We start from the raw sequence: 11,087 nt of genomic DNA, 5'->3' as shown, positions 1-11,087 counted from the left end.
TCATGGCACTGGTTAATGAAGTCGCAGCTCTCCTGACTGTTCACCATGAAGTTAATACCATCTGTAGTAAGGACCAGGAAGCTGTCATCTGCATGATGCAACTGCAATAAAGGCACAGAGTATGCACAACAATGGAGCGCGTGCTGCAAGGCAAATTAACTACCTTCATTTTTTTACACTCTGTTGCAAAGCACTTCTGGGGTTGCTGCACGCTCTCCTGCTTTCTGTGCAAGGACTAACTGGAAGCCCCAAGCCCTCGGCTAGCCAAAGGCTGCCCCTTGAATCCTCAAGCACATCCACCAGCCATACAGACTGTGTTCCCTGTACTGGAACAGAGCATCTTAAGGTGCTTCCAGTTCTAAGAAGCAGCCCTCTGAATAGACTGAGGCCAAAAGACCTGATCCACACATTACCCAGTAAACAAAACGCTTCCTTAAACTGAGGATTTCAAGGAAGACATAATACCAGTGTGGCTATCTCCCAAAACCCCTTGGCCATAGTGGGTGATGTTTAATTAGGACCAACTGAACAGAAGTTCTCTGGGCCCTGGGAGATGCGCTGGGGAAAAGTAACAAACAGAATATGAGCTGAGAGCCTTCCTGCAAAAGTGAAGGCAACTGTGCTGAATACCTTTTGGGAGGTTAATTTGTTTTCCAACGACACAGCTATGGTAAGATGCATGCAACTGCCCTTTCCTCCTCCTTTCCTCCCAAGTGTGCAAACCTCTACATATTCCACTTTTTTTGATGACAGACCATCCATATCCCACCTAGTTCTCAGTGATGGTTTTATATCAGCATTAACCTCAAAATTATTCATTTGACCACAAGCCCCAAAAAGACTAACACCTTTGTATTTCAGCAATGGATATCACGTGTTAACTTTTCTCCCTCATCCTATATTGTACTGTAATAAATGGGATTTAGAAGTTGATCTGGTTGAATTTAGTACCAGGGCCAGATTCTTTTCTGTTCTCTTAGTGTTAATCTGAAATGACTTAATTAGAATTGGTCTCTGGTTACTTCACCACAAATAAAAAACAATGCTTGGCCACCAGGCTTCACCTGGGTACGTGTCATGTGGGTACCACCACCTGCATCAAATACCTATGATGCCCCTTAGTCCGAATGTTGCTGTCCCTGTTAACCAGGCCTTCTTTTACCTTAACCCTTTTTGTTTCTGGCTGGGCTATCACACCACTGTTTTTAAGATCCAAATCTCCTATGCTCCGCGTCATTGCAAGTCTACCATTCACATGAGGTTGTCCCAAACTGTTCCAGGCGACGAAGCCACCGCACTTCCTAATCCTGTCCAGAGGCACACAAAAAAAATGCAAATATGAGTTACTGCTTCACACCATTACCCCTGTCTCTATCTGCAATTTCCGTCACTAGCTACTGGTGTGGAATGGGGTACGGAGGACCTAAGCTGGGAGACTGAGGGTTGCCTTTTGCTGTTTGAAGGGCTCCACATAAGGAATGTGGCTTGGTGGGCTGAGTCCTGACCTGAGAACCATACTGCATTTCTTCAGGTCTTGGCTCTAACTTGGTAGTCTTGGACAAGTCTGAACCATGTGGTCACAGCTCTGTACCAAGTCCTATGCTTATGCAGGGCTTTCCACATCCCCGGTCCTCTAAACAGAACCAAATGAATTAACTGGAGCTGTGCTGCTTTCTGCCAGCTCAGAGGTGGTCTCGGGGCGTTATGTTCAACTCTCTGCTTTCTTCCACGCCCAACCCAGCAGCAGAACAGAAGCACATGCTGACCGAGGCCATGCCACATCATCAGCCGACAGGTACCTTTCCTTCTCCTCCTTTCTTTCTGGAGTATGGTCAATGGTGAGTTTCATGGCCTTTCCCTTTCGACACAGCAGAGCACGACTGTCTCCCACGCTTGCCACAACCAGCTCAATACCGTCCCGGAGCAGAGCCACTGTTGCAGTGGTCCCAGAGTTCATCAGAGTTGCTATAAACATCACATCAAAGAGAGAGGTTTTAGCACTGCCTCAAAGCGTGGGACCATTTATAACAGCAACAGTTTCAATTGGTAAAATGAAGACAACATATGCTCTACATTACCAGTAAGTAACTGCTTTTAAGTTTAAACTAAATCTACATATATTAAAAAAAATTACAGCAAACATGCAGGCATGTAGGACCGGGGGGAGAGAGAGGAAGGGGAAAGGATAAGTATTTCTGTGCAACAACATGGCTCCATGCAAAGAGGGCAAGTGGAATAAAAGCGGTACAAGGTACAGTGGCTTCCTTTCAGCTTGTAGCAAATAGTTTTCCTGTCCCATGAGCTCACCTGAAGTTACAGGGTTATTGTCCTCATCCCTGGGCACAGTGACTGCATGGGTAGCCCACTATAAAGCTAATGGCTCTCCCCTTCTGTTAGGTGGTGAAGTAGGCAGTTGAGTAATAGTAATTGTAGCTCCACATGGTTCACCAGAAGAGAAACACTAGATCGTTCCTTTACACCAGGCTGTGGTGTCCTCCCATTGCTGTCAGTTACAATCTCCTTCTGCTTCCCCCAGCCTTGCCTAGAGATGAAGGGTTCAGCCAGCAGGCCGCTGGCTTTTTTCGGAAAGGAACGCTGCTCCCTTCAGACCCTGTCAACTTGCTGGAGGTCCCAGCGCAAAGGTGAAGCTGGATTCTGCATTTCCCTGTGCCTGCAAGCCTGCAGTCAGCTGGCAGTGGCTCTCTGGGCAATGTGCCCCGGGCACTGGTGGGATCACTTGACAGGGGTGCAGGGTGACTGCCCAGAGGGCACAACAGAGCCCGAGGTGCTGTCCTCCTTCTCCTACAGGGTAAGGGAGTGAGCTGAGCTGCCTGCCTGACTGTGTTCAGGGGCCTGGTTGGATTAACTGGTGCAAGTAAATGAAAGGGCTTCTTATTTCAATTTCTACAATACTCTGGAAAAAAAAAAAAAAGATGTGCTTGAAAAGGAGAAATGCAAGTATGCCTATTTGAGAAAAGATACAGTTTTTCTGCCGTGAAGGGAATACCAGAACTGTCCAGTTTTCCTTTTTTGTTTGCTTTTTGAAAAGAGCAGTCCCATTTTACAGTTAGTTATCTTCCCTTCCTGCAAATTATGCAAAGGTAACCCAGTGAGAGGTGCCTGGGAAGCAGTAACTCCTGCCGACTTGAGCTATTACAGTAAAAATGTCTGGCCAGGACAAGCTACTGCCTGGAACACATTTGCATTCACAACCAATGCAAATCCCCTTGAAAGGTCCTCTGTAGGTCTCCTGCATTCTGGGATTTTCCAGTTTTTCCAGGTTTTAAAAGCAAGCCAATTTGAGAGGGGTTTGGGACTAGCTTAGCAATGACAATCCTCAGTCATATTCCTGTTTTCACATGACTAACAGTTACAGATCTTTCCACCACTGCTTCTGCAGAGCTCAGCTACAACTCCTCAGCCCACCTCCGGCCCTGCAGCCCTGAACCTGGGGAGGCGGGATGGATCTAAGACAGGACTGCGTGTCTGAGCCCAAGGAATGCCAGTCAGCCCCATCTCTGACCAGCTGCCAGCAAACCGCATACATGCAGCATGACCCTCTACGTACTACAGGAACAGAAATGCGAGTGCTCTGGGATCTTGTGGCGACCTCTCTCCCCAACCCTCTGAGCTCTCAGCACCCCGTAAGTGAAACAGGGTTGGGCGTAAATTGAAGCGCACAAAGCCCTGAAAGATGCATTGAGCCTTGTTGTGCAGCAAAAGCAGTGAGTTGATGAATCCAAAAAAACTCACTAAACAGTCTAAACTGAGCTTGTGTTATTATTTAAAACAGGTATTATTACTGCAGTGAGGATGTGGTTTAGCTATATGCTTAACCAACATGTCAATCATGAATATCAACCATGGTGATCTAGGTCAAATCTTGGACTATGTTATGGCTGCCATGCAGGTTACGATATTCAAAATTATTTAGATGCTGGTAGCTTCTGACTATTCAGGTAAGGACTGACTGAGACAATTGCTTCAAATTGTTTCTAATTTGAAGCAATGACTAGTCCAGTGCAGGCTCTCTTTGAGGCACATTATGAAAGCAAGATGCTAACAAGTACCAGTGTGATTAGAAATTTTAGAACCAGTAAAATACCTGTTTTAGCCAAGTGAAATGAAGAACCTATGTAAAACTACCTTTTTATTTTACAGAAAATACATTTTATTTAGACGTTAAAATTAATGTAGAACTGCCGTTACTCTCCCATTTCATTCCTTGGTTTTGGAACTATGCTGACAAACACAAGCAGTTTCTAAAAAAGTTAAGATCCGTAGTCTTTAATTCATAAATGACTGGAAACATTTGGACATTCAGGTGAATCTGCATCTTTGAAGTGCAAACTCTCAAAAGCCAAAAGAGCCACTATGACAAAATCAAGCGACGGTACTAAAGAACAAGTCAAGATATTGTCCAGAATTACAGTAATGGTCATAGTGACTTGCTTTATATATGTTTATTAGTTAAACAGCACTCCTAGAAAAATAAATGCTGCTCACGCTGTCTTCCTTGGAACCAGCTGATGATCTAGGTAGGGGTGCAAGAACATGGATATAGCTAGACTACACACATTATGCTGTTTGTAGCACAGCTCAAAAATACAGGAATGATGATGGGATAACATTTCTAATTCTTTACTACAACTGCTGCTAGGTCATTTAATAACATCAAAATACATTGCATCAGCATATATACTGGTTTTAACAATTAAATAGTTTATTTTGTTTTCCTAACAATATCACTATAAAACTAAGATCTTTCAATAGGTTCTTAACACTCACTGGACAACTTTTACTGCAAGTCATCTCAACTAATGTGACAAAGAGGATGTGGGAACCTTCCAGTAGTCCAGGCTAGGAACCGCCGGACTCCTTCACCTGGGACAAAATTAAGCAGATCTCTCTTTCCACTGAAGCCCAGCATATAGTGTCCAGGGCCTCCAGTTCTAGAGCTGCTGACCAGGTACAGTGTCTGCCACAAATAACACGCACACAGAGGCAAATAGGAAATTCACCCAGGGAATTTGTTCAAACAAAATAAACCTGCAACACTGGAGATGAAAGAATAAGGGCTGCAGAACAGGGGAATTAGTCACTCTTGGGTTTGCCTGCACTGTCTTTTGCAGGTCATAGAGGAAGTACTTGCATCTTTGGCCACAGATGAAGCAGCCTTGCTATTTCTGGGGAATTATCACTGTTCTTGCCTTCTCACTAAACTGTGTGACAAAACCAGTTTAAATTCAGCCAAAATAAAGGCTACATTTTTTTTTTCCCCTGTGTAGATAAGTAACCAACCAACAAATCAACCAAATTCTGTTGGGCCAGAGGGCCAGCTGTCTCATATATGGCAAGAGTGGCCACTCTGAAGAACATCTTCAGTACAGAATATGGCCCAATCTGTTTCCTCAAGGTAATTTATTTGGGTTTTTTTATATATATTTATACATAACACATGAGGAGTTCAAACTGGTGCCAACTAAAATGGCACCATCTTAAAGGCACTGAATAGAAGTATATGAATCATTCTGACCCATGGGAAAATATGCAAAATAAACATCCCTTTAATATTGTAATTAGTATCTTCTAACTTGATTAGGTAATAATCGGGGTCCTTGGGTAAAAAGGCTGCCTTTGTAACATTGATGGATTTATGAAACATTTAAGTACAATTTCTGCAGCTCTCCCTTTTCCTCAGTGTTGCAGGTTAACATATTCAAAGAAATAAAAATCATGTTTGAATGGTAACTTAAAAAAAAACAAACCCAAAGCGCACTACTTTTAAAATTTAGTTCTTTTTAAATAACTTTTGCTGTTTGATCAGCTTAGTAAGATTCCAGGAGTGCCTTTTAAACTTAGCTACATCAGTAAATACCTGGCTATGTTTTAATAAGATGGCTATTCCAGAAGTGAGTGGCCAATGTGATTGGATGCACTGAACATGGAGGTCAATAGAGAGACTCCCTGTTTTCTCTGAGCAGTGGATTGAAGTGAATGGAAGCAGTAGCAGTACCTTGTAGGACTGCACTAGGGCAGGAGAGGGTTAGTCCTGCATTTTTGCAAAGAGATGCTCAAATTTCCTCAAGCACATGATTCACTTCCTTATTTCTGTCCTTGCTGAGCAAAGCTATTCAGCCTTTACATTTCAGTTTTCATGGCTGGTCAAAAATATCAGAAAATTCTGTCCATCTGTGCTAACAGTTGTCCTGTGGATAATGACATATTTGTTGGATCTGAGCTTACTTTACTCTGTCCTTTACCTAAGTTTAGCAGTGATTTAAAAGTGACTGGATATATTTGAATACATGAAAGTGAATGAAAATGCATTTTTGAAGAGATATCAAACATCATGCTTGAGGGCTCAGGCATATCTTAGGGCTGTTAGTGATTAGAAAGGATTTAGACGGAGGACAGATTACTCCAGATCTGCCTGCAGCAAGTTTCTTAAGCTTTTGTGTGAAACAACAGGTACACATCACTGCCAGAGGGCATACTGGACCAGTCTCCAGCTGGCCAGTACAGCACTCCAACAACGCTAGTGAACTGCACACCAGACACAGTAGCAGTACCTGGTACACATACAAATACTTTTTTTTTTGTTTTTTAATTGAAAACTTACAGAAACTATTATGCTATGTATTTTCCATCTACAATTTCAAATATTCTGTAATTGTAAAGTGACCTACAAAGGGCCGTGCCCTTGAAGACATAGCTCAGTGCTCCAACAAGGCACATCTCTAGTCCTGTTAAATTTGTGCCATTATATGAGGTTTTTACCCCTTAAATAGTATTATAAACAACATGTCAAACAAAATCCATGCAATTTTGGCTACAGGGATTTGTCCCAAAACTTATGTTCCTTCAAACACCCAGGCACACACTTTTAAAGCTGGTCATGTGTTATTAAAGACCTGGACATCCTGAACATGCACTGGTTTTATTGCAAACATAGTGAAAGGAGTGAAGCCTGGCAGAGTCATCTACTAGAACAAGACTGAGCTATTATTTTCCACTTTGTCAGCTATGGCCAGGTTTCAAAAGGAGGTCAGTCCTGGGGACCATCCAGCGTATCCCAGATACCCAGTGTTACACAACCAGCCACCATTTTCATGATACTTTAGCAACAGACTTGACTGTCACATCTAGAATAGCCACAATTGATCAGAAATTTTGCTGTCAAACTGAACCAGTTTGGAAGTAGGCTTCTAACAAGGATACATGCTAAGCATTGAAATTTTATGTAACTTTCAAAACAGCAGCAACAACAAAAATATGTACACCAAGCAGTCAACATAGTATGGAATTATTTTAACAACAGATATGCAAACAGTTTAATTTGTTCGGAAATCTGCATTTGTCTTTGCGCCCTGTTACTCCACTCTTTGCCTTATAGCTTGATTTTTGAGCTGGGCAACCAGTCAAGAGCACTGGGCACTTTTAGATCCCACTGGCTCCTGCAAGAGCATGCAGGTTCTGAGCCTACCTGAGAAGCACTGAGTGCTTGCCAGAGTGTGGCCCCTATGGATTTTTGACAATGCTTTTGCCCTCAAGCAAATTTTACTTGACCTCAATCTTTTTTAGTGAAGGGGTTTGTCCAGTATCTTGGTAACTGCTACATAAATTTGCTGGCATTTGCACTATATTTCATTAAGCAGCACTAGTTATTTAAATGATATGAAAAAAAATTATCCTATAAGCAGTTCCAAAATGCTCAGCTTCCTGCACAACCTGTATGTCAAATACTGTTGTTACCCCGTTATATAACTCTCATGTACAAAACGCTATAATCAGAACCTGTTTTGATAATAACAGAATAATACAGCAAGTACAGTTCCCAATCCTTCTCCTTAAGGAGCTGCTCTGACACTTAACAGAGGTCACTACAATGAGCCAAACCAAGAGCTGTAACAAAGGGGCAGGGAGGGGGACAAATATAACAGATCTTCATGTTAGTGAAAATGAAAGGCTCTGATCCAGGGAAGCACATAAGCCTGTATTCAGATGCTTTCTTGAATTTGGGCTTTTAAGAAAACGTATTTGCAAGGAGGCTCTTGGATAAAAAGCACATCTGCTCTACTGATGTGTCTCTCATAAGCTCAGTTAAAACTCACCCTGTAGGTGAAAAGTGACTCTGGACTTTTTTACTACATAATTATTTTGTAAAGGATTTCGATATAAAAAAAAAATAAAATGGGATATAATGGGAAAATTAGTATTATAGATTTAAACCCCCTTTTTTAAGGGCTGCATTTCAGGACTTAAGACTTTTTTTCCTGATTCCCCTGTTACCTTAGCTTGTAAGAGGAAAGGTGTGTATCCCTCACAGTGCTGCAACAGTCAGTCTACCTGTGCTGCCAGGAAATATTTGAGCCTATCAAGATTCACCTAGCAGTTAAAGTGCAGGAAGCCATTCCATTACTTCATTGTATACATTCATTGCTTCAGAAAAGTAGCTTGAGAATACAGTATCACTTCGGTCCCTAGAGGGCTTGTTGGTTTCAAGTCTTTCTTGGAGAGAAAACTTTTACAGTTTCTGTTCTTCTGAAACAACGTCAATCACTTTGCCAGCACCTGCACTGGGACAGGTTTTTTGGGTTTGTTTTGCTTTTGTGCATTTGGGTTTTTTTATTGGGTTTGTTTTGGGTGGTCGTTTTTTTTTTTTAAAGACTGTCTAAACTGACTCTTAAAACTGTATCTCATGGCTGAGGAAACTCCTGTGACAGAACTGGGATGGGGATCTCTATCTTGCTATAAGCTCCAGTTGCTGGAACTGGAACTTCACATGTACTTAGTCTCTAGACATATATACAAGAACTCGATTAATAGCCAGGACTAAGGAATCTAAAAGGGCTGGTGCCAGCTTTACCACAGCCTTACCACAGCCAACCTTGTTTTCCTCTTCACTGCTTTTTTGCCTTTCACACTCAGCTACTCCTGTGATTCTGTTCGTGCAGAAGCAATATCAATTGTATTAATTTTGGCTTACATGCCTCCTCAGGTGCAGCAGCCAAGTTAGAAAGGGGAACTTTTGATACTGTTGCTTTTAACCCACAGGAATAACAGCTTTAAAAACAAACAACAACAACAACAAAATCCCCAACAACAACAACAAAAAAGAAACACCAAAAACCCCAACAAAAAAACCAACCCTCTCCCCCCCCCCAGTTTTCTTGCACAGTAAAGTTATGTTCCTTGCAAATTACTCATTGCTAGCTTGACAAACACTTTCCTTGACAGAATCATGTTAAGAGAAATTAATTGATAATTATGCTAACATTCACATCAATAACTTCCCCAGTAAATTTGATTTAGGCTTTTTACAGCTTTTTCATTTTAAGGAGGTAAAGCATAATTGTTTCATTTGCAGTAGGTGATCAGAGCAAAATCCTATGTTAAGTAAAACTGTTTTCAAGCATTTTTCTGGATGTTTTACTACAAAACTACTGAGCAAACAAGAAAAACCTTATTCTTCGCACCCATACGAGTATTTTTTTACCTACCATCAGCAGACAGATGAGCGTGTGTTTCATATGCTTTGTTTATTTCTAGAAAAGCTTTGTTCAAAACATTTTCCAAGTTCTCCTCCTGAGCAAGAAATTCTCTGGAAACAAACAAGCAAATGAAAAATTAAACCTCTTTCCAAGAAATATACACCTTGATCAATTTCTTCCATAGCCTTATCTCCTCCCTGTACACGTTGAATAATGCTGAAATTCAGTGAAAATGTAAAATGGTTTTACTAATGACCTGCACTGGAAGCATAATCCTGTCATTTTGCAAGTAGATAAAATTCCTCCTCCAACACCCAGGGTTGTGACACAGAGATACAGAAGCCTGTAAGGAAGCTGTAGGTCAGCCATCGCAGTGACCCCATCTGAAAACAGTCAATTCACACTCTCTCAGTGTTCCCAGTCCTTTCCTGAAAGGTGGCTACAATTGTATTTTCCTCTCTTGCCTTTCTGGACTTGCTCAATGGGGCAGGCACCATACAGAATAAGTAGTTCATAGCATGTTCTTTGTAATGGACTGCTCCAGTCCAGTGTTCCGGCCGTCCCCTTGGGCTAGGTGGCTCTATTACCTAGGAGGATTCGTGACAATGTATGACCCACCGGTTCCCTTTCAGTCCTAAGGAAGGAATCTCTACTGTAGTTCATTTGGCATGCATACTTACTTAATATATTTTTCCATGTACTTATCACAGAAGTCTGCTGCTGCTGCCCCGCCATGTCCATCGTACACTGCAAAGTATAGGACATCTTCCGTCAGCTGAGCGTAATCAAACCGGTCTTCATTTTCCTTACGCTTCCCGATATGGCTAGCGCAGCCCACATTCGCCAGGCTGACTTTTGGAATCGGCTTCCCATACTTTATGCTTGGTGGGAGGAGAATAGGTTCGTCAATACGATTGTCCCAGATGCCAAAGGTGTCCCAGGTGGTAGGCCGCCCGCTCCCATCCGAATCGAAGCGGGAAGCACGGCGCTCAGAGGTGGAGCTGTAGCATGCGGCTGTCGGACGCTTCTCCTCTTGCAAGAGGCGGGACGTCAGCACGGCTCTCCTTCTTACTTGATACCCTCCGTTTCGTACCAAATTAATTAAAGTAGCTGTTGACATAACTTATCTTCACAGAGATTCGTAGCAATAAAAGATCAGCAATAAAAGATACGCAGCTGCTGGAATGTCTTCAAGAACAAATAGAAAACTGATCAGGAAACAAGAAGCACAGGAAGGGGAATTTTCAGTTACATCATTCAGGAAACAATGTCACCCTCACAGCACTGCCTAGAAGAAACTACAGAGGGATCTGCATGACTCACCGAGAAAGAATCCTACACAGACCAACCCACATCTCATGAGGAGTACTGCAGATAGATCAAGGTAAAGCATTTCTGCGGGCCACCTGCATAATGATATCCTGAATTTGTGAAGGTTGAAGAGGTTGTGATGGAGCAAATGAAAGCGAGAATGAACTTCCTCCATGTCAGCAAAATTATTAATATGTGAAAATATAAAGCAAGGTTGTGAAAATGAGCTTATCATGCATGCTCTTTGAGCAATTGCTGAAACATCCACACTGTGGCTCTCAG

The 11,087-nt window shown here is 42.2% G+C and overlaps 1 protein-coding gene across 1 annotated transcript in view; it reads right to left on the bottom strand.

The window, feature by feature from the left end:
* Positions 1-10,680, bottom strand: part of PPM1K (protein phosphatase, Mg2+/Mn2+ dependent, 1K) — an 11,380-nt gene extending 700 nt beyond the window's left edge. The window contains 6 exon segments of the mRNA XM_009890739.1: position 1; positions 3-101; positions 1,163-1,307; positions 1,800-1,965; positions 9,504-9,604; positions 10,175-10,680. The exon segment at position 1 is cut by the window's left edge and continues 38 nt beyond it. Of these exon segments, the coding sequence (XP_009889041.1) occupies position 1; positions 3-101; positions 1,163-1,307; positions 1,800-1,965; positions 9,504-9,604; positions 10,175-10,614 (952 nt within the window). The 5' untranslated portion in view covers positions 10,615-10,680.
* Positions 10,681-11,087: the final 407 nt, after the last annotated feature.

This window comes from Charadrius vociferus, unplaced genomic scaffold, assembly GCF_000708025.1.
Source record: "Charadrius vociferus isolate BGI_N301 unplaced genomic scaffold, ASM70802v2 scaffold178, whole genome shotgun sequence".
Lineage (NCBI taxonomy): Eukaryota > Metazoa > Chordata > Aves > Charadriiformes > Charadriidae > Charadrius > Charadrius vociferus.
This window is presented reverse-complemented; position numbering and strand designations above follow the sequence as displayed.